At 35.7% G+C, this 25,156-nt stretch overlaps 1 protein-coding gene across 2 annotated transcripts in view; it reads right to left on the reverse strand.

The window, feature by feature from the left end:
* The window catches only part of LOC126761882 (lysosome membrane protein 2), an 85,712-nt gene that overhangs the window by 23,134 nt on the left and 37,422 nt on the right, over nt 1-25,156 (reverse strand). For both annotated transcript variants that reach the window (XM_050478318.1, XM_050478317.1), the window contains exon 2: nt 22,570-22,840. In XM_050478318.1, the coding sequence (XP_050334275.1) occupies nt 22,570-22,831 (262 nt within the window). In that variant the 5' untranslated portion in view covers nt 22,832-22,840. The remainder of the gene's footprint in view (nt 1-22,569; nt 22,841-25,156) is intronic.

The raw sequence follows: 25,156 nt of genomic DNA on the forward strand, positions 1-25,156 counted from the left end.
GACAATTTTTAGGAATTTATTCTATTCTCAGGAATATATTTTGTGAAGAAGGAATTTAGAGAACTTTTTAGTTTTCTACCAAAACAGAAAACAGCTTTATATTTGAAGGGACCCGAAATAAGCAGGAATAAGCTTGGCCTGAAAGGACAGTGACTAAACGAAAAATAATGACAAAGATTTTTTTCGAAATAAATAAAATACTCAACCTAGGCTAATCACCACTCTTTCCCATCTTCAAAGCTGGAATATCATTATGGTAAAAATGTCCACCTTATGATGCTATCCAAGAATCAAGCCATTTTTGATGTCGTCTTTTGAGTAGAACTGCTTCTGAACCTGACTTTGTGCCATTGAACGAAACAAACAAATCAGACGGTGCAATATCTGGCTAATTTTCGGGTGGAGTAGGAGTTTCCATTTAAGCGATTCCAGCTAAGTTTTAAATGGCGATTAGATTGGCGACGTGAAGCCGAGCGTTGCCATGCAGCAAATCACTTTTTCGTGCCACTACTGTTCCAACCAAAGTTTCTTATTTCTGAATCATTTCTAGCATATATTTATCTATATTTCTCTGGTAAGGATTGAACCAATTTTTGATTTTTTTTGTGAAATTGCCATTTTGTCAAGAATCAAAACTTTTACTAGTAATTTATCATTCGAAACTTATATTATCTATAGTACCAAAAAATTTATGGTTTTTGAATTTAAGATAATTCTATGCATAAAAACTTTCCGCAACGCCACTTATTAAAAAAACTCCTAATCGCTTACCATAGCCTAATCACTTCTATCAATTTTACAGATGCAATTCATCAGCCTTATGCAAAAAGGGATGTACGTTCTCAACTACACAATAGTTTTGGTTCGATTTATCAAATTGTCCTTAAGAAACCATTAGAAACTTTAACAGCAATCTCTGTTGCCGCTCTTGGGTAACTAACCTATACTTTAACCGATAGTTGGATAATTAAACAGTAAGAGACACAAACTTTACAGTAGAGATATCTAGAATTACAGTTTACAAAATAAACCGTTTTACTCAAAGGGATTTTCGCCTTCCTTTCAAAAGCAATTTCCACAGACTACTCAGAAACAATGATGACGCCAAATACCCCGAAATTGTTCCATCTACCAGTGGATGCGAATAAGAGGGTGAAATATATACTATCAGAATGAACTCAGTGCAATAATATGTGACGATGTTAGAAAAGAAAAAGAAAACTGTAAAGGTTTTCAAGATTATTGCTTTGGTGACATTTGCACAAAACTTCCGAACTTAGTGCGGAAAAGCTGAAAATTGGACACTTTGTTGGTCCTAAAATACGGCCATTCATAAAAGATACAGCTTTCAACAAAGTTTCGACTGTTCTGGAAAGTATAGCATGAATAAATTTTGTGATGATAATCGAAATTTTCTTCGATAACTATAAAGTACGTAATTAGGTCTTTGGGATACAATTCTTAAAGACTTGGACGAAGTATTTTTTCGATTACAACTATATGAAAAAAATCTTGGAAATTTTCACTAAAATTTTAATTTTTTTCTAAAAATGTCTGCCAAAAATCCAATTTTCAGTTTTTTTCCCTTAGTCCAAGTTCTAAGTTAAAGTTTTAACTAGAACACGTATTTTTTCACCAACACGGGCGCATCTTCATTCCGAGGGGTCACCGGAAATGGCGGAGTTTAAAATCTTTTTCCAAAAATTGCAGGATTTCTTGATTAATAGATCATAGTTGTAACAATACAAAATTCTAATAAAATATTTCATTTTTCCCATAGGAAAAAAATTGCTGAAAAAGGCTATTTTTTACCCTAGAAATCATGTTACCCCATAAATCAAAGTAACACTAAGCTGTCTCGCTTAAAATGAAGCGTGTGTATATTTAATTATGAGAAAATAAAATTAAAATATCTCAATATATTATACTTCCAGTAAATATTCATCCAAACTTCAATAAAGTAATTGTAACAAAAGTATGCGCTAAAGTTCAATAGGTCAAATATAAAGCGCTTGAAAGACCAATAGCCGGCAAACGAGCCAAACTATGTCACAAAAGTTATAATAATTTTCTGCGCAGCCGCAGCAGCAGCAAACCATTTGAAAGCGTGGAATAAATGGTAGCAATTTCAGCGCGACGCAAGCCATCAGTGGCGACCTTGAATTCGCAAAAGCGTTGCTTTTATTAGCTGCTGTGTTTCAGCGCTTTTATTGCATATTACAACGATACCCGAACAAGACAATATGGAGATTTCTGCTTTGCATTTGCTTTTGCTGTATTGTGTTGTTGTTACAAAAAGTGGCAATTTTTTATAATGGTGTGGTATTGTCGTACCAACTCGGCTCAGCGCTGCGAACTCACCGCTGTCACCAAAAGACGTTTTTGTTTCTGTTTTCTGCTACGTCGCTTTATTGGTGTAGTTGTTGCTGTTGCCGCTGAACGTAAACCACACACATTAGCATGGTCAATTTGGCTTGAATATGTTCGTACGGCAATCGCTTGACGGCGAGCGCTGCGTCAGCGCTTCTTCTTGCTCGTTTGCCTGTGACGCAGTGAAAGTTGCGCAAATACACCGAAAAAATGGTCAATAAAAGCGAAAAGCGTTAAGACAACATCTTCAAGGTCAAGGGAATTCCACAGCGCCGCGCCATTCATGCCACTCGGTCATATTTCGCATTATATTCCGGCAAGTTGCCGTTAATTAAATAATAAAAAAGCGCTTTGAAGGAAAAAAACGTAAAAAAAAAGTATAAAAAAAATTAAAAAAAAATATTTAAAGAAATATTCAAAAAAATTTAGTGAAACCTTTTCATATTCATATTCGACAATTACTTGCTCGGGTTTAACCGCGGCCATAAACTAAAAGTATACCTTCAGTAACACACTCGCAGCCATAATTAGATGCATTGGATCCACTACTGGTGTCTGGCAGTTGAATTTTGTAAGGCGTTTAAATATTTAACTCTTTGCCACTTAAATATTTTGCACGGCCGCTGCTTGTTCGACTGCCCCACTGTTGGTCCAAACTGTCTGTTGGCTTTCCTACGTTGCCTGGCTGCACAGCTGCCAATTTACTTCCACGCATGCGCAACACCTCCAGATTTATTACAAAAGCACATGTGTTCATATATATGTACATATAATAAATTATTTGCATGTGTATGAGTGTGTCAGTAAGTTTAGCGTTAAGCTTGAGCATCGCAAGTCGATTTTTGGTAAATATTTTAAGCAAAAGATGAAATTACGCTGCCATTGCATTGCAAAAGTAGTGACACATGAGTAACAACAGTTTCGGCCCATGTACTAAAAATCGCTAAATGTTAGTCTATGCCTATTGCTACCGAAATTTGTGTGCGCCTGCGATAAGCTGACTGTACAGTAGCGCATTTACCGCCCCTGAGCCAACAAAAGTTATTTTCTGCGAAGTTTTATTGCTGCGCATGCGCTGCCGAACGCCTACTTAGGAATGTCTGTATGTACATATGTAAGTATTTACTAGTGGATATATAATATATATTCATGTGTGCAATAATCATTGTCATGAGTGACTGGTTAATACGATATGGCTAATAAGCATTTAGGGCAAGATGAAATGCAAACCATTCTACAAGTAGTCTGCTTCTAATTCAATACGCATATTAAGGTATATTATATTATATAACAGTACTTGTACAGTAGAGTATGTGTATCGTATATGCATGTACGTATGTATACCATATAGTGATATTTTTAACAAGCTGGTAAAATAAAATTAGCTAACAATTAGATGTTATTTTCTACAATTCAACTAGTCCGAATTATACTAGTTCAAGTAGTGGTTTCAGGGCTTAAAATGAACTTAAAATGAAAAAAATGGCTGCACCGAAGGTGTTCAGTTTCGTTCAAATAAGAATAAAAGCGTGTACAGAGATCTTTATCTTGATTCTGATCGGTCAGCTTGAATGGCAGTTATGCGCTGTAGTGGTCCCATCTGATGAATTTCTTCGCAGTCTATCGTGATATTTGAGATACGTGTCGTTTTGTGAGGCTCTAAAAGTGAATTCTTCGATTTTTACTTTGTCTGAATTGATTGAACAAAGAAGTGCGATAATGCACCATCTCAAACTGCATTGGTTATTCGTGTTTATTTCGCCACTTTTTCAACTAATATCGCGCCACAACCACCGCATTCGCCTGATTTTCCTTCGTGTACTTCTGGCTATTCAGCAAATTCACATGACCACTTCGAGGACACCATTTTGACTCAATTGAGGAAAAACAGGCTGAATCGAAGAAGGCGTGATGGCCATCACGACGAAGGATTTTTCCAAGTGCTATGATGACTGGAAAATTCGTTGGCATAAGTGTATTGCAGCTAAAGAAAATTACTTTGAAGGAGATGAAATCGACAAAATTCACCTTTCAATTTGATCACAGTAGTAGCTGTCCAATCTAAATACTAACTTCGAAGACTGTATCGCGTTGCTTTATATACATAACGATCTATGCCAAATTTCGTGACGAGCTTTATCAAATTTAAATGTTTTTCATGTTGAGTTTAATAGGTATGTTTGTATGACCGCTAAATGTAATATCGGTATTTTATTGTTTCTGACAAAGGAGCAGCTTGTTGGGAAGAATAGAACGTGTTCAAAATTTCATATCAATATTTTAAAAGCTGGGGGACTTGTTCGTGTATTTACAGATGTACAGATGGACATAGCTAAATCGTCTCAGCTGGTCACGCTGATTAGTTTTATATATATTTTATAGTGTCCCCGACGTTTCCTTTCTGTTGTTACCGACATAGTAGCAAATTTAATATACTCTGTTCGGGGTATAAAGATCAGAATTTCTGAAAATTTTATTGTTAAACTGGCGCAAAATGAATGCAGAGTGGTTTGTGGATACCTCTATATCTATATCTCTATATTGACTGTTACGCTGTTGTCTATTCTACTCATTTCTAATCTGCATATATAATAGCATGTACATAAATAAGCACACACTAAAGTTTACCATCCCGCAATGAGTTACTTCAGAACACTTTTCAAAATGTCTGGTTGTACACCTCCATGTTAAAAGAGACAATTGAAATCAAAGCATTTGTATAGAGAGCGGACCAGTCTTACCTCCATATCCGATGGTTCTACACTAGTTTTTAATCAGCTTGATTTACTGCATTGCACTTTTTGAACATACTTGCATTGGTGATTTGCAAAATTTCAATACGAATCGCTTTAAACTTGACTGCTACGCTTTTAAGTGAGGAAATATCCATTTATACAAAGAGCTCCACTTATTATTATTAGCGCACTTAGCGCTTAACAACTTTATATTTCAATAACAACAAGGTACGTATAATAGACTCAGACAGCGAGATCGAGTTTTCATGCCTATACTTTTATAATTTATGTAATATAAATAATATCTCTGCAAATATATTTCCGATTATAGCCGAAGGTTAGCGATGTTATATTTTATTTGTAGCAAAATTATTTAAAATTGTATTTTGTTTAAATAAATAAATAAGATATTTCCAATTAGAGTGTTTATAATGATATTTTTAATAGTAAGTCTGTACATCTTAGTCTCTTAATTTAATTTTTAATCTTCTTAATTTAATAATTTTTTATTTTAACTTGAATTACTTCAATGAAAAATGTTCAAAATTCTATGTTTAACTATAGAATCAGATGGCGTATTTAACCGTAAAATAAATATATGCCAGGAAACGATCGTTTCCAAAATAAGTCCAGAGCCAAGCTTCGATTTTCTCTAGAACTGTTAATCATAACCAAATGAATCCTGAATCCAAATCACAGGAGAAATATAGAAAACCCGGCTTTAGAATCGGCGCAACTTTATTTTGACTAAATATTGAACGAGTTCAGTGCATTTGATGTAGCCTCAGATTTAAGCCGATTTTTGATAAAAGTATTGTTAAGAGTAATAAAATGGTAATAAGGTTCGACAGCTTGATATTGAGATTGGGGAAAAAGAAATCTTCTCCTTTTCTGAAATCATATGTCTGTCTAGAAACAGAAAAGTCTGGGTTCCGAAGAATCCCTAACACTAAAGCAGAAATACGCCAGCCAGCCGGCTAGGTGAATAATATTTATGGATTTATAAATTTTCAAAAAATCGATAAAGTAGTGAAAATCAGCCAGTCTGACCGTCACTTAAGTACTATTTTGATTGCGCATGAACTAAACATTGCACCAAAAAGTGTCTGGAGTCATTTAAATAAAGCTGAATACAAGAAGAAACTCGAGGTAGCAGTGCCAACCGAGTTATCGCCCAAAAACCTCTTGAACCTAATTTTCAACTGTGGATAGCTGCTGAATCGCAACAAAATCAATCCATTGCTGAAGCAGATGGTAACCGGTGATGAAAGGTGGGTCCCTAGACAAACCAAGGTTGACGATCAGGAAGGGTTTGCTATGGGATTTGCGGGTAACCATCTACTATGAGTTGCGCTCCTACAGGCGAAATTTTAAGTCGGACCAGTACTAGCAATAATTGGATTTTCTGAAATTTTAGTCGAATAGAAGAGCAATTGTGTTCCATTAGGACAACACCAGGCCACAAACATGGCTTGTGAGCCATCAGAAGCTTCGGTAGTTAGGTGAGAGTTCTTATGCATCCAACATAAGGTATAGTCCGTACTTTCAATTAAGTGATTATTACTTGATTTTGTCTATGGCGAATGACTTTGTTAATGGACAATTCGCAACAAGAGGCGCTTGTGAAAATCGCATGTCCCAGAGTTACCTTCAATATGGCAATTATCGCACAAAACCAAGTGGTAAAACATTTATAAATTACTCTCTGACGCTCTACACTCATTAAAAAATATCAAGTTTCTTAAATTTAAAAAAAAAAATGTTTGTCCATACCGTTAAACCAGTTAAATAGACAGTCTAAGTTTGCACCAATTTAAACTAAGCGTGTTTTATGTTGCACATTTGCATTGTCTCACACAAAAGATGCAATTTTTTTCTAAACGGCGCATGAGTCGTGAGAGCTTCGAGAATGACTTTTGCATACAGCCGCCAAAACAATTAGATAGTGAAATACAAACAAAAAGTTACCGGTTTATATACGTATATCCATCCATTTTGCACTGTCATTATCTGCGAGTTGTTGTTGGCAAAGCAAAGTGAAAAAAGTCAACTTGAAATATATTTTCCACCTGCGGCCAGTGACAGCAACACCCCTAAACAATGACAAAACAGGTGAGCAACAACAACAACAACAATGCCAAGTGGTGAAGTGGTGTCACCAAACAATGCACCAAAGGCAAAGTAGTGTTATACATACTATTATTATGCTCAACTCACCGCAGTTAGTAAAAACTCAAAGCTCACGTGCAACACAAATGCATGCCCCTATTGACACACACACACACATAAGCATGGAAATGCATGCTGCAAATTTTCGCGTCGCGAATGTTGCACAAATTCGCATTGGCGTGGAAAACCAAATGACGCGGCAGTTTGGTCTGTGCGGTCAGGCAGACAAATGGCCAAGACAGTTAGTACTTAAATGATCTGCAGTTTGCTGGCTTGGTTCATTTGTTGTTGGCTTGGTTCATATGTTGTTGTTGTGCATGCAACTGTTGTGATAATGAGTGGGTACATACAATGAAATTGAGCCGCTAATTGTTGCACGCATCACCAATACACCAATACAGTTGCCATATTATATTACATATTTGGCTGAGTTGGTTAAAGAAATTAGCAAAATAATATGTGTTGATTTATACAATTTATTTCAAGTGTGTTTGGATTGCCAAATTTACATTTACTGTATATTAGTAGGCTTTTAAATAGTTAAACGTTTGAGGCAGTTTATTTTAGTAGCATAACTTGGTTATAATTGGCTGATTTATGCGTTGTGTCTCTCCAGAGAATTGACTATTTGTATTTATAACAATTTTCATAGATAATCCATAAAATTTTGTTCATTTATTGAATCGTAAATAATAATTATTTGTATACCCGGAACTTAAGATATCCAAGGTTAGGGATAGATTAGAAGGCTGATCAAAGATCGTCCGTTGATTGCTATATGTAGTACTTTGTGAAGCTATACTTGTAAAAAACATGGACCTCTTGATTCGAACTTATAAATAAGCAAAATTTGCACAGACGTTTAATTTCCAGTTCAGTGGAATGCCTGAAGGTATGCGCTTCCAAGTGTTTAATTCTTGACCTCCAAAACGCGGGATAGTCCAGAAGGAAGTGTTAAGTTCTTTACACCTCATCTTCTCTATACAGCGTCTGGTAAGATTCCCAACCTTCTAGCATGGACGCATAAAGGGCAATAGCCTGTTAAAAGCCTCACGACTAGGGAGAGGCTAGCATTCCTGAAGGCAAAGAGATCTCTCGCGATCGATCATGGGCCAAAAGGTTTTTGCGAAAGCGTATGTACCGATGGTGGCCCAGCGCTGGCCAAGCTTCCGTGAAACCCAGCAATCTAGTAGTAGAACACAAGAGGATACCGATCTGCTCCCATTCTACCGTTAGCGATTCTAGGATGTCACTCGATGCTGGTAATAGCGAGGTTAGGCGCTCCTCGACCAACCCTGAACGCATTGTTAGTGAGTTCAGGGCTAGTAACGCCGCTCTGTTACCTAAGTGCATGGTCACTTCTAATATACCCTAATTTTGCACAAAAAATTTTTTTTGCCGTAAAAAGAAACGTCGTGGATCGTATATATTATTTATATAAATGATAAGCGTATATAAAATAATTAAATTTTTAAATTCTATCAAGCTAAGTGTTCAGAGCGAGTGATGTGCGAGAGCTCACTTTCAACTTTTCCCGACTTTTTGTTATTGTTATGTGATCTAATGCTCACACATATGGTTGCAGTATGTCTATAAAGTCTTCTGGAATCTGTAGCTACAATCGCTCCTATCTACAACGAGTTCTTCACCTGACCGCGTAAAAATAATTAAAATATTTAAAAAATGCTAAAAATGCTATGTAATTCAAACCTGAAATCGTTTTGTGTCGCAAATAGTAAGAATTTTATTATATGCATATTTTTCTCTATTGTTTATGCACAATTGTCTTATAGAACAATTGCTTTACTTTTTCACCGCGGCTTATATGGAAAAATCTCGATCACGTACAATACGGACAAAACACCGGTGATATTTGCATACATGTGTGAGTGTGTGTGTGTGTATGCTGCTCTAAGTGTTTTAATTAATTTAATAAAAAGTTAAGAATTTTATTTCATTTATAATTTATTTTACGTGGACAATGCTAAAAACTCCACAACACCTTCTACGTAGAAGGTAATTGCCATTACAAAACAACTTATAATTGGCTGATTTATGCGTTGTGTCTCTCCAGAGAATTGACTTCCGCATACGTTGAGCAATTTCATTAAAATTCACTTAAAATATTAAATTCATTTTTTTTTACATTTCAATGTGATATTTTGCTCATAACTAGGCGAGTGAATAAAGAGATCGGTTGCCGGCGTATTTAGGCTAATTAGTGTTATCGTTTATTAATGGCCATTACAGCACGAGTAAATGAATATGAATGTGCGAATATTTTAAAAATATAAAAAATTGTCAAAAGGTTGGTACAGCAGTGCTTCAAGAGCCACGCAGGTTTATATGAGGCTAAATTTGAAGGTGCTCATGTGTACTCGTATACGAGGGTGGTCCAATAATTATTTGAACTTTCGGTGGATGAAACCTTTTTCGCAAGAAATAAACTATCATTAAGTAGATTATTTAAGATATATACGCTCTCTTAAAGTATATTATCTAAATGACAGCCGAATCGTACTCGTGGTTATGTTTTGATGACGTATGAAGCTGGCATGTCCGCGGACTATAAAAAATGGAAGAAAAATTAAGAATGGAGAGCAATTTTGGAGAGTTATTCGAAAAGAAATCGCGCATTAAAATCAAAGAGTTTTTGGATTCTGTATACTGTATTCTTCTTCTATATATTTGTGGTAATCGACGCCAAAATGCCCCAAAAACGGCTACTACTAAGAATAGATTAAGTTAAGTTAATTTGATAGGCCAAGAAGCCAAGCATAGACCAGTTTTGGTTCTTTGCGATACCAGATGGAGTTCAGTTCCTAGGTCCATGAGGGATGACATCCCTTCAGGATGCCTGCATTTGACGCGAATTTTAACATACTCTATGGCCTCATTATCGATATTCCCTCTAGTGTATCCTACCGTGGGAACCCCAGATGCTTACAGCGTAGTCATGCCAGGTAGTTTGTTCCATCGGAATTTGATTTTCTTTACCATGCTTTTGCGCAGATCGTCGTATAGACAATGCATGGGTTTCCCAATGTTGATCACGTTTTCGGTTGTTAGACGCACACCATTTTTGTCAATCTCGTTCACTATTTCATTGCTCTCGATGTCTTTGTGGTCCGGCACACAATAGTAGTGAAGTTACTTGCTTCTAGCAACACTTTCTATATTTCACGTAGAAGCTAACTCTGGTGTTTTTTGCTGATGCATTAGAGGTTAGTTCCACGGGTTTCTCAATAGCAAAGTCTCAGCTTGAAATATACTGCAGAAGACCGGCAACTTAAAAGGTTATCTTATGGCTCACTCCGGACAGCATATTCCCGCGCCAACATCATTGTCCATTTTCCCATTACGAATAACGTGTCAAAGGTCGGTCGGTCGCGCTTGCTCCGGACAAAAAGCGTATATTAAAGTCAGTCGGACATCACTCGGGACACCTACCTCCATAAAACTTGAGGACAGTTCTATCTCTTTTCGTGGCCATTGGTCAAACTTGGAACCACTGATACACACTAGAAACGAAGGTACAGTTTAAACATTGGACTAAACTCTCCGAAAGTACGCCAAAGTAGGTCGCAAATTGATGGTCTTCATATTCTGCGATTCACAAGATGTGATCTACATCGACTACTGGCAGAAATGCAAAATCGGGTTCTGTTATAACGTATTATTGGTCTAATTTGACGCCCAAAAGATAGTTCTTCCATCGCGAAAACAAACCGGAGTATACTTCGTCCGAATTGGCCGAACTGAGCTAAGAACTTCTCGACTTTTTTTGTGCCTAAGCATGATAAAGTCGCTCGCCGCACAAAAATTTTGAGTAGACTGAGCGTTAGAAGACCTCCAGCAGCTATGAACCGCTGCCACATTCACCGTATTTTCCAAATTTGGATCCGCCTTCTTGACTCTTTTTGTGCCTACACTTGAGAATGTGTCTCGGCGGACAAAAATTTGAGTGGACTGAGAGTTTTAAGACAAAATTTTTTTGCAGACTGGTTAAAAAAGTTGGAAGAGAAGGATCGAGTTCAAAAGAGACTGAGAATGAATCGACGTTTTTCAATTTTTTTTTTTTTTCTTAATTTTTCATTTTAGAACCACCCTCTTATTCATATATGTATCATATGCAAGTCGAAATATTTGGCTGACTGTCCGTTAAAGTGCCAATTGCGATTTTTTACCTTAAGCATGGCATGAAAGAGTATCGCATATACAACAACTGTGTGCATGAGTGTGCGCTTACAAGGACTACCGCCATCCTGTTTGGCTGCCAATAACAAGTCCAATTGAGCGAACCCGTATCGATAACGTGTGGAATGGAAATTTACTCAATAATAGCGGGTTTTTTCATGCCTACTCAAGCCTAAGGTCACACTATAGCACGGCTTTATGTATGTATGTATGTGTGTGTGTGCGAGTATATTTACATATTCGCTATGACGGCAATTTAATTATTGTTGTTTACGCATTGAGATATAACCACTCACTTATTTTCCGCAATTCCGCTACAGTTCTGTAACTGTAAGTTACAAGTATGATTAAATTACAAACAACAACTAGCGAGCGTTTAGTTAGCAAGTCATAAGGTACAATTGTAGAATGCTTTTTAATGAAATTGCAGTGAAAAGGAAAATTTTCTGACAGCTTTTTGCTTAAGTCACTAACTCACCGCATATAGGCAAATGTAACTGCTAGTTGTTGTTGTAATTTGTCAGCTTGTTGCATTGCGCGGCGAATGCCGGTCGCGTTGCCGGCGTGTTATACAAGAAAGCAGCGGCAAAGCAGAGAGCGAATGTGCACAGAAATGCCGAAATATATATGTATTGCCTACAAACATACATACATACATACATATATATATATGTATAATTTTATATATTGAATGTGCTAAAAATCGCTAGTTCGCGTGCGCACACGGCATTCATACAATCGCACACATTTATGCGGTATTTTGTAGTGAAATGCAAGTTTGCTTGCTGCGCCTGCGCAAATTTAATCCAAAGCAATGCCTGTTTTTTGTTGTTGGCCGTTTTAATCAAATGTAAACAAAAGTAGAAGAAGAAGCAGAAGCAGAAAAATAATAATCAACCGCGTGCCTAACCGAATCTGGCTGCTCACTAACTCGCTGCTAAGCAAGAGTTTATTAGTTGCACACCGGCTTAGAATTGTCGGCTGCAAGGCAGCGCCAGAGCAGGTGTGGAGTTTGCGCTTGCGCGATAGCGCGCACAATCAAGATTTCTGCGGTTACACGTTTTTCTCGCTGCATTAGTTTATGTCACTTAAAATAGATGGTGAATTTAAAAAAATGCGAAATTAAATAAAAACTTGTTTAGTTAAACTTATTTATTTTAGTAAAATGCAGCAGACGCAAACTATTTTTTTAAGCTTACAAAATTTAATTATGAAATTACATTGTGAATATGGAATGTCTATATAAAATTTGGAAAGTTTTGGCCTTATTTACTAAGCAGGCTGGAAATTTTGTAGCGTTTCTTATCTTGTCCTAAATTTTCGAGTTGATCCGAGTAATAGTAGTTTCGGAGATATACGCTTTGAGAACTTTCGTCGCAAAATTTTCATTTTTTTTGTAGAAATGTCTGCCAAAAATACAATTTTCAGCTTTTTTTGTCCTTCGTCCAAGTTCTAAGTTAATTTTTTAAATAAAAAACGTATTTTTTCACTTTAGATGATCTTGTAAGGAGTTATTCTGCCAACGCGGTCGCATCTTTTTTCCGAGGGGTTACCGGAAATGGCGTCGCAATGGCCGAGTTTAATATATTTTTTTTCCAAAAAGTTCAGAATTTTTAGTGTATGTTTGTAAAAATAAAAAATTCTAATGAAATATTTATTTTTAATATGAGAAAAAAATGTAGAAAAGGGCTGTTTTTTACACGAGGAAACCCATGTAATGCCTTATGAAAGCATATATTTTAAAGTTAGACCTATCCAGTTAAACGGATGGGCGATCAAAAGTGGTTTACTTGGACAAAACTTCCACAAAATAATTGTTCACAACCATAAAACCGATTTAACTTGAGGTAGCTCACATTTTGGAAAATATAATATCAAAGGAATTTATTGAAAGAAATATTTGGTTATTGCTAGTTTTGGGCAATGAGGCAGTCATATAAACTCATAGCCGATCGTAAGTTGAGGATTTTGAGCAGTATGTAGAGCTGTCTGAACATAATAAAATCACAGTCCTGAGTCTATATGTAACGGGTGATCCAAATAGAGGTCCTTTTTAAATAGCCTCTTTTTTAACAGATCATGCGTGAGTCGAGGCAAGCTGTCACATTATTTTTGTTCAGTATTGTTTGGCATTTCATCATGGAAATACTTACGTCTGAACAACGTTTACAAATCGTTCAATTTTATTACGAAAATTCACGTTCTGTAAAGAATGTGTTTCTCGCGCTCCACTCAACTTATGGTCAACATAATCGGCCTACTAAGCGAGCTATTCGCAACAACATCACCCATATTGAGACCCAGCATTTATTATTCAATAATATTCGACCGAATAGGCCAAGACCAGCACGCAGTGAAGAAAATATTGCAGCCGTAGCTGAGAGTATACACGAAGACCGTCGAGAGTCGATTCAGATCGACGCATGGTACGGCTTGGCGCATTTAACGTCGAGAGCTTAAACTGAAAGCGTACAACATACAGTTTGTGCAAGAACTGAAACTGCTCAACCTTCCCAAGCATCATCGCTTCGTTCTATTTGAAAGTGAAAGGTCCAAGAAAATCCGACGTTTTCGAGCCAAATTTTGTTTAGCAAAGAGCCCCTTTCTGGCTCAATGGGTAGGTAAACAAACAAAATTTCCGCATTTGGGACCAAGAGCATTGTATAGAGGTTCAAGAGCTGCTATTTCATCCAGAAGAAGGTGTGGTTTGTGAGCCGATGGAATCATCGGTCCATATTTCTTCGAAAATGAAGACTTTATTCATTTTTGTTTTTTCTTTGGGCCGCAGGTATGGGTAATATCTTCTGTTAAAGAAATTTTTTTCAGGTTTCATTCACAAAGAAATTTTTAGCGTGGTTGGAGAACTCTTATAACTAGAAAAATATTCAATCTTTTTCTTCCAAAATTTGTCTTTTTATTTTCAAAATATGTAAAAATGTACCACTGAGTTATTATTTATTAAAAAAAATTGTTAGGTCCAACTTTTTCAAATTCCCAAAAATCGTCTTTTTTTAGGCTGTTACACAAGGTGTGTCTCTTAAAAATATTTTTCAAATCAGCACTTCACTCTCAGTTTTCAAATTTATTATCTGTTGACCATTCCACATTTAGCAGAAAATTATTTTCGAACATGGCAAATATTTCCTTGACCGGGTCACGAGTACTCGACCTTTAATTTATTTTACGAAGTGCTAATTTTTCACTTCGTGTGCGCAACTAATTTTTGGCATGCGCCGAGATTATTTGAAATGGATTTGGCAATACTGATGGTCTTGTGTTTATCTTACAAAGATTTGCGGTTATCGCTGTATTTTCATTTTCCACACAGCCCATGTAATTCTGCCTCCTCTATCACATCGTCTGCACTTACTCCTCTTGCCTTTATACTTTCAAGCTTTTTTGGTGGCAAATTTGTTGTTGTTATTGATTTTGTTGTTGATTCACCACTTCTTCGTACTACAACAGCAGCACTGCCAAACATACCCACACATTTGTGTTGTGCTAAACACAACAACAATGGAGTTTCACTGCTTCTTTGTTGCCCATTTGTTATTTATCACTCCAAACAATCGCCACACATTCGCTGCAAAGTGCATTCAATGCATTCACCTGCTCACACATACAATACACATACGTGCAATATGCTAAATGCCGCTGACTATGTGTGCGTATGTGTGTGTTTGTACACGAAAAGCAGCTGCTACTGGGCGTTCGCAGTAAACAAGCCGGCCGCAAGTACCTCGGTCTCGAGTATTTGCAGAATCATGCAGTCGACTTTAATTTATTTGCTTGTGTTGTTTTTGTTATTATTGCTGTAGCTGTCGAGCTGAAGACTTTGTAAGAAATTAGCAAAAGCAATTGGATGAGTATTTGCCGAGGCAATTTACGTAGCTTGCAGCATATTGTCCGCTTGCGACTGTGTGGCAATGTCGTAACAGCGTTTTTAGCGGTAAACAATAAGTTTCGATGGCTTTTGTTATTAAATGGGCGCTAATTTGTAGGGGCCAAAATCTGTATGTGAATAATCGAAATTGTAATAGCGTTAAATCTGACAAATTTCGTAGGAGAATATAGACAATTATGGGTTGCAATTTAGTAGCAATGTTATAAAATTGAGATATGTGTGGTTATGCTGAGGATTAACTGAGTTTTTTTTTATTGTAGAAAAAGTGGGAGTTGAAAGGAAAAACGAGAACAAAGGTTAGCTTAGGCTGCACCGGCCAACGGAAAATGCTTTGCTAGTTCTTTCTAGTTATATTTTTTGATATAATATGTTTGATCAAGTTGAGTAAAAGTTGTTTAATACAGAAAAAGAAGATGAATATGAAAATATAAAGATAAAACTCTGTTATGAATATCTTATCCCATCAGTTTATATGGCAGCTACAGTATGTATACCTTAAAGTGATCCTATATCTTCGATACAGACAAATGAGCAGCTTTTTGGTGGACAAAAGAACTTGTGCACAAATTCAGATCGATTCAGAAACTGAGAGACTAGTGAGCGTATACAAAGGCCTCCCTCTGGTGGCACCATCTATACGTCGACTGGTGCGTTAAAATCTGCTATCTTTATCGATTGTCCAGTGAGAATTCCATGACATTTCATAGATTGAAAGTGAAGTTATTGCGTTTTAAGTGTCAGTATGTTTGTGTTATCGGTGCGAAAATGAGCTTCGAACATAGAGCCAACATTAAATTTTGTTTTAAAATTGGTAAAACTTTTACCGAAACGTTTCAATTCAGGAAAAAAGTTTGTGGCGATGATTGCCTATCCCGTAGCAGAGTGCAAGAGTGGTTTCAACGTTTTCAAAGTGGTCGTGAGGACATAAATGACGACCAATCAAAATCCATTATCACCGGAAATTCCATCGAAACTGTGCGTGAATTCATCAAAAATCAGCCGAAATCATCATTGAAATTTATGGAAATGGAATTGAACATCTCCAAAATATCGATTTATCGCACTTTGACCGAACATTTGGGGTTACGAAAGGTGTGTGCACGGTTTGTTCTGCACAAATTTACTGACGACCAAAAATTGCTCAGAATCCAACATTCGAAGGACGATTATTTGACCAAAAATCAAATTTTAACCATTAACCACTCCCCGTATTCACCTGATATGGCACCGTGCGACTTCTTCCTTTTCGAAAAAATGCATTTGCCCATGAAAAGAAAGCGTTATGCAGACGCAGAGGCCATTCAAAAGGCTTGCACCGGCATACTAGAGCTAAAGCACTCGGACCATGCAAAAAGCTGTACTGAAACCGAAGGAGACTATTTTGAATAAAATAAATTGATTTTGCCGAAAAACCATTTATTCTGTTTTTTTTTTAAATCCTGTTTACTTTGGAACACACCTTGTAAAAGACATAATATTATTTTCAATTTCAACTAGCAATAAAAACTCTCTTAGGTATAACAATATCTATAGACATAATAATTCTTTAAAAGATTAGACTTTAACCTCGAAATTTGAATATTAAATGATATATTACGCATAAAGCATTTATTGATTCCTCGTAAATAGTTAGTATGCGTATTTATTATAATAAACACTTCTTAATGTCTTCTAATTGCTATTAAGTGCTATTTAATAAAGGACCTTTAGTGACTAAAGTAGAAAATATTGCAATATTTATTAGAAATAATTAATAAATACTTCCTCATCGTCTAATTGGCATTTCTCAAACAAGAAAAGGTGCTTTACAATTAATATAATTGTGCAAAACCGCTTTTTATGGCCGATAATTCTAGCTGATTAGCGCGATTGTTTTTCACTTAAATGACCTTAGGTGCAGTATGAAAAATAATTTTATTGGATCTATTTGATTTCATAAACTATAGTAACGACAACTGTCATTGTGTTCATTCAATTAACGTCAAATGAATTACAATAATAACCAATCAGTGCTTAAGGGAGTATAATCCTTAGCAGAGCTACACGGCGTATACGTTATATCTATCTTCAATGTATGCATTGACAAGATATTGTGCAGGTTTTAACAAATAGTTTAAACTTGATGAAAAATTAAAAAATAGAAATAAAGATATGATGTATAGCAAAAATAGAAAATACTATAAAATATAGTGAAATAAGATAAATAGCAAAACAAAATTAAATTTAATTAAATAAGGCAAAATAAAAAATTAAAATAAAATAAAATTAAATTAAATTAAATTAAATTAAATTAAATTAAATTAAATTAAATTAAATTAACTTAAACTAAATTAAATTAAATGAAATAAAGTAAAATAAAATAAAATAAAATTAAAAAAAAATATTTTGAAAAAAAAACCAAAATAAACACTGAAAAAATAAAGATAAAAAAAATCAAGTAACAAAATTGAAATAAATAAGAAATCCAAAATAAATAAAAGAAATAATAAAAATGAAATAAAATAATTTATGTTAAATAAATCCAAAAATTAAGTACAGTGAAATGAAATTAAAATTTAAGTTAATTTAAATTTAAAAAAAATTGAAATAAAGTAAAATAAAATAAAATAACAATATTTTAATATTTTTTAATTTATTGTGCCTGTGGTATGTTAGCTTCTTTCCTTTCCATAACATTCTGTTAAAAAGAAATCTTTTTTTTGACTTTTTAGAATGACTCCCATATTTTCTCTCTAAAATTCAAACAAGTAAAGACTCGTTCAGAATCCCCCTGTATACAAACGAGTTGAAAAATTGCATTCAAATAATCTTAATAAGCTGCAATTAAGGTAATCATAGGTAGGCAGGTACTAACGAGGTCTTGTCAAGTGCAACTCTTTTATGCTGACAGAATTAAATAGCAAAACGTCGTTGCGATCAGCCAATGCGACGGTCAACTGCATGAACGTACATAACATCTATACATATAAACATGTTCTAAGACTTAAATATAAACAGTTTTAGTATTTATCTACGCCATACACAATCTATACGAAGTAATAAAGCGATCAATGGCGGCTGCGGATTTTGGATACAAGTTTATTTATAAATCAATCATGTGTGTGCTAACATGTAGAACCCTTCTTGCCTCACATATGAACGCGCACAGCATACGTAATGTGTTGTGCCTGGCCACTTTGTTTACATTTTTGCAAATTGCAATATAAAACTGCTCGCGTATGTGTGTTTGATTTTGGAAGACCTCGACGCCTTCAACGTTCATGGCAATATTTTAAGCTCGCTTGTGGTACATAATCTGCATCTGCATAAGCGCACCACTGCGGCTGCTCAACTATGCTAAGTCACAGCGACAGCTCCTACTTGTCTTAAGATTTTGGATTTATTTGCTCGCATTTTCATTGCCTTGTTAACGAGCAGGTAATTACAAGTTTTAGTGTTTTCGATTAAACCTTGATTGGTTATTTAATTTATTCTAGTCAAAAAATTGTTATGGGTGTTTGCATGTGTGTGGCTGGATTGTTAGTTTGAATAAGACAAATATTTTGTGATTTGAGGTAGGAGGGTAGGGTGTTGATTGGGTGCTGATATTGTGATATATTATGGTTTAAGTGAGATATCATGAATTTACTGTTGATTGAGGAATTAAATTTGACAGCAAAAGAGAAACAAAGAAAAATAAAATAAAATAAAATAAAATAAAATAAAATAAAATAAAATAAAATAAAATAAAATAAAATAAAATAAAATAAAATAAAATAAAATAAAATAAAATAAAATAAAATAAAATAAAATAAAATAAAATAAAATAAAATAAAATAAAATAAAATAAAATAAAATAAAATAAAATAAAATAAAATAAAATAAAATAAAATAAAATAAAATAAAATAAAATAAAATAAAATAAAATAAAATTATGGAAACATTTTGTTATAACGAGCGTTAACGTAAGCAATAACTCAAGAACTCTGAAGACCCATGCGACATGGATACTAATCCAAGCTTAATATATTCGGAAATATTTGGAAAATTTTGGATAATAGAATTTGATTTATAGAAAATTACTTCTCCAAAATCTCTTATTAAATCCACGCAATATTACAAAGACTAACAAAAAGTTTCGAGGCCGGAGCATACTTTTGTAGAACCCACAGAGGTGATCTAGTGACTGATGCCTACAGCATACAAAAATTATGTAGGGAACACTTCTCCAGTCTGCTACGTGGCAGTGGAAACATAACCCCAGGAGACCCGACCATGAAGAAGTTCGAATAGCAGTTAGCCATCTGAAGAACAACAAAGGGGCGGGGGCCGATGCATTGCTGGCTGAGCTATTCAAATATGGCTTTAAAGAACTGATAAGGAGCATGCATCAGCTTCTTTGTAGAATATGGTTGAACGAAGGCATGCAAGACGATTGGAATTTAAGTGTGCTCTGCCCAATCCACAAAAAGGGAGACCCCACAATCTGCTACTATGGGATAAGATTCCTCAACATCGCGTATAAGGTTCTATAGAGCGTAGTGTGTGAAAGAGTAAAGCCCACCATAAACAAATTGATTGGACCTTATCAGTGTGACTTTAGATCTGGAAAATCAACAACTGACCAGATATTCACCATGTGCCAAATCTTGGAAAATATCAGTGAAAAGTGAATCGAACACGCACCACCTCTTCGTCGATTTTAAAACTGCTTTTGACAGCACAAAAAAGAGCTGCCGCTTTGTTTCAATTTGATATCCCAGCAAAACTAATACGACTGTGTAAACTGACGTTGAGCAATACCAAAAGCTCCGTCGATACCAAAAGAGGTTTCAGACAAGGCGACTCCCTATCATGCAACTTCTTCAATCTACTGCTGGAGACAATTTTTCGAGCTGTGGAGCTGAATACAGAAGTTACAATCTTCTATAAGAGTGTACAGCTGCTGGCGTATCTGCCTCAACAACCGCGCCGTTAGTTCTGCTTTCTCCAGACTGGACAAGGAAGCAAAGCAAATGGGTCTGGCAGTGAACGAGGGTAAGACGAAATATCTCCCATCATCCAACAAATGTTGTCGCACTCGTAACTCGGCTTCCACGTCACTGTTGACAGTCATAACTCCGAAGCCGTAGATAGTTTCGTCTACATTGGAACCAGTATTAACAGAAACAAAAATGTCAGCCTCGAAACTAACGCAAAATGATAACAGGTGCTACTTCAGACTGAGTAGGCAATTGAGATGTAAAGTCCTCTCTTAACGAACAAAAACCAAACTCTACAAGTCACTCATGGAGGCATGGACAACGACAAAATGTGATGAGTCGACGTTATGGGTTTTAGAGAGAAAAGATCTGCGGAAGATTTCTGGTCCTTTTCACATAGGCAACGGCGAATACCGCAGTCGATGAAACGGTGAGCTCGACGAAATTGACATAGTACAGCCAATTAAGAGACAGCGTTTACGCTGGCTAGATCATGTCGTCCGAATGGATGAAAGCACTCCAGCTCTGAAAGTAGTCGACGGAGTCACGCCAGGAAAGAAGCAAAGTTGAAGAGGAAGGACCTTGCTTCGCTTGGACTCAAATTGAAGAACAAAACAACAGGAGCCCTAATGGAAAGACCGGGTCTGAATAAAGATAAGTTTGGTTTTTTTGATAAATTGAGCGATTTAAGAACAAAATTTTTGTACACTAATAATCGTTTCAAAACAACAAAGAAAACCATCGGTAAAGAGCGATGTTTGATAAATTGCATCAAATTGAAAATGTAAATGCGGCTACAAAAAAAATGTTTATCAAATTCTATTAAAAAAATAATAAAACAAATATTTTAATTTTTGAAATACTCTCCATGACTTGCACGGCTCAGATTCAGATTTCCACTCACCAGCTTACATAAGCGCCAAACGCCAGGCCAGCACATACAAATTACACATTACTTGTATTATATAGCGTGTTATGACACTTTTATAAGATTTTTGGCAACAAGTTTTTGGCTCCGCCAATCGCAGCATCGCCGCAACGTGGACGATCACGTTTATAGCAACTCGCGCGGCGGCAGACTTCTAATACAAGTTTTCATGCACGAGTCTAGGCAAACAGCAAGTATGGGCAGCAGCAACCACTGCGGATTTGTGGTTGGTGGCAATTTAAGTTTTATTTTTGTAATTTTTGTATTTAAACTTTTTTCCGTACGTGAATTTTTAGACTTAAACGCCAATTATATAAGACTGCAATGGAGTTTGCTGAGCGCGCCGCACGGCGAGACCAAATGACCGCATATAAAATGTTGAAATGAACTTGTGCTGCAGCAACTGTTGCAACTGCCGAAATTGCCAATGCGGCCAGCAATAGAGCGCAGAGCAACAAAGGCGAAATAAATAAAATGAAATAAACGGAATAAGCAAAAAAATGAGAATTGAAATGAAAATAAATGCAACAAGCTGCAAATTGCCAAGACTCGATCTTTAGCAATTTTTGGCTACCGCTTCTAGCTGCTACTGCCGCTACTCATATTAGCCGCTTGTATGCTTGGCGGTGGCGGCGACTAGCAATGTTTGCGCACTTGATGGCCTACGCTTCGGAAGTGTGCCGTTCGCGCAGTCGCCGAGTTTTGTTTTTAGAATGTTGGATTGCGCAAAGATCGCTGGCTACGCGCAGCAAGTATCATTGCCACTGACGGCGCCGAGCAGAGTCGAGCCGAGCACGAAATGCTGTTTTGGTTTTAAGAATAACAAATACATATATGGTATATGTGTATGTTAGTATGTGTGACTGTGGTAAAATTTCACAAGTTGTTGCTTTGTTGTTGTCATTGTTAGTGGTTGTTGTTTAATTGAAGTGATATTGACTTTAAAACCAATTGCCATTTTCTATAGTGTGAAATATGTATATTTACATACGTACATACACACATGCCAACACATATAAATATGTATACAAATAGCGTATCTATATGTGTGTGTGCATAATTTCCGCTGTGCAATATCGGCAACCGAAAATCTTTTGCAAACCGGAAAATTAACTCGGTTTCCTTGAGCAGAATTTGCCTTCCAAACCAAAAAATGCAATGTGTGGCTTCTTTATTTGTTGTTGTTTGTATTTTATTTATTTATTATTATTATGGTTTATGCTTTTTCGCTTATCGCACGAAATTGATATTAAATTAATTTGGCTTTTATTTATTTAATTAAGTGGCTTTTGCTTGTTTACTTACGGTTATTGATTTTAGCTCCTTGTGATATTAGCATGGACAGCGGGGTGGGGCGGCTGGTTAAATTTGGCATACCACCGTGTTCCCCGCCGCCACCACCCCCACCATCGGATCGATGATGTGTACCATGGCCGCCATTGTGGCCGCTGTGTCCATTATCGCCGGTGGTTTTCACAATGGTGTTGCGTCGCCCTCCGCCCGCCAAACCCAATATGTGATCCCGCGCACTGCGTCCGTATCTGAGGTAGTGTTTTTGTAACCCCATGTTTTAGTGCTGAAATTTTGAAATAAAATGATTCTAATCAGTGTATGGTTTATAGCAGCTAATTAATAAGAAATTAAGAGAATTTTCAAAGTAATATTTGTAAAAATAATTTTAAGTCTTACGGTTGTTTATAATTACTACAATTAATGGATAATTAAGTGTGATAACACTTATTCATAAATAAGATGCTAGGTATTGGGAAATCACATAATGTTATTTTATTTAGTTTTAGGATGCTGTCTAGGTCCATGCAGAACCTTTTGAAATTGGCAAAAAGTGAAAAAAATCTTAGCAGGTTGAAACCTCTTGGTAAAGGGAGATAGAGTAGCAAAAATTGAAGGAAAAATAATTTACGCGTGATCTGAGGTAGGGAAGTGGTATGGTTCATCTCGATATCCGGCAAAACTATGAGTCATATGGACTACCACTAACATGGTAGGACCTGAGTACTTCCCTGCGGTGGGACCTCATTCCATAAAGGAGCTGCTCCGCAAGGAAGAATTAATAAGCAGGGAGACGTTTTGGCAACAACTATGTATAAGGCATGTGCCATGTCAAGTTGGTAATGGGCGCTTTCAACCTCCGCAGGTTTAAATATGTAATCGACCTTCCAAGGAACAAACTCTGGCTACGCATTGCCATCTACACTGGCCACTGTTAGCTCAAGAAGCACTTATATAACATGGGCGTAGCTTCTTGTGTACCTTTTCTGCGACAGGGTTCTTGGCACTCCAGAACTGTCGATTGACCAGACGAGAACTGTCGATTGACTGCATAGCATTTGTTTGTTTTTAGATTATCTTATACAAAAGTTTATATCTTTTATTTATCGGATGAGGCAGTACAAATTTTGCCGGGTCAGCTAGTTTTAAATAAAACATATAGTGTGCTTGGAACATAAAAAGGTACACAGGTTGCACCAAATTGCATATTTTTATTTTTTTTTAAAACGATATTTTCAATAGTTTTTGGGTTACAGCCTTCTAAAAGGTATTAAGCTTAGTTAAATCAACTCTGTTAGTTTACTTTTTATTTGGAGAAAAATATAGAGAGGCATCTTTAAGTTGGAAGTTGGAATATAATCCAAATCGAAAAACCCCTTTCATGTCTCACACGTCACCGCTGACTTTCATAATGTTGAAATTTTAAAGATTTACTCCCAATTTGTGGCCAACATAAAAAGCTTGAGTTCAATACAGAACTAAAATAACGAAGACTCCTCAGTTGGGAGAGTTTTTTTTATGGGATCTCAGCTAAGAATAGCAGGAGAAACGAAAAACTTTCTAAGACAGAAAGTTACTTAAAATTAGTCTAATGAAATACCCAAAATAAATTTTTTTAAAAATAAAAATAGAGAAAATACTCAGTATATGTTTTGTATATTCAAATAACTGCTAAGTTTTTGTTGAAACCTGCAGATATAAGCTCGAATAATGAATAAATGATGAATTGGAAAGACCACATTGCTCAAAAGAAGGCGCTCTGACTGTAAGTTTAGTACTGAACAGCTGGTGTTAGCATAAAAGAAGAGAGGCTATCTCAAAGAGTGCGAAATTCGCCTAAAATTCAAGCGGTTATTATAAAGTTTTCTGTAGAAGGCGATGTACAAGTCTTTATTATGAAATAAATAAATTTTAATTACTGACGATGTTTTAGTGTAAGCAACATGGACATATTACAAACCTCAGCAAATATAACTGCCGTGTTTCGGGCGAAAATAAACCAAAGCAGATCAAAATGTAGCTATCCTAGAACAATGTTTCGATCTTATCATATTGGATACTTTTGCTTTGTTTTTGGTTAGTTTGAATTGAAAATAATGTGTTTGATTGTGTGAAATCATGACAAAATGGCCACTTGTCCATCAAAATACTCGAAAAGCTTTATGAATTGAATGGTGGATATTTCTAGATTTTTAAAATAATTTTTTGCTTGTATTTACATTTATTATTTTATACCGAATAGGTGACTTTCTTTTCAAATTATCATAACTATCATCATCACCAACATATCTTTAAATTTTTCTTTTTCTTTTCCTTATTAAATGAGTAAATAACTATAAACCGTTATCAACTTATATCTTAATGAAATTAAAATCATACTTTTTTGTAATTTGAATATATTCTAATCTTCCATAACCATATTTACATATTTCACTCGAAAGCACAGCATACTGCATGAATAGCGCGCGTTGCTCCATAAACTATGAACTGGTCACGATTTCATTAAAAATATTTTCCAAGTGTTTACAAATATTAATAGCATATTTAAATACTTTTGACAATTGTAATTAATTTTATGTGGTTATATGCAGATAAACAAATA

This window comes from Bactrocera neohumeralis, chromosome 6 (assembly GCF_024586455.1).
Source record: "Bactrocera neohumeralis isolate Rockhampton chromosome 6, APGP_CSIRO_Bneo_wtdbg2-racon-allhic-juicebox.fasta_v2, whole genome shotgun sequence".
NCBI lineage: Eukaryota > Metazoa > Arthropoda > Insecta > Diptera > Tephritidae > Bactrocera > Bactrocera neohumeralis.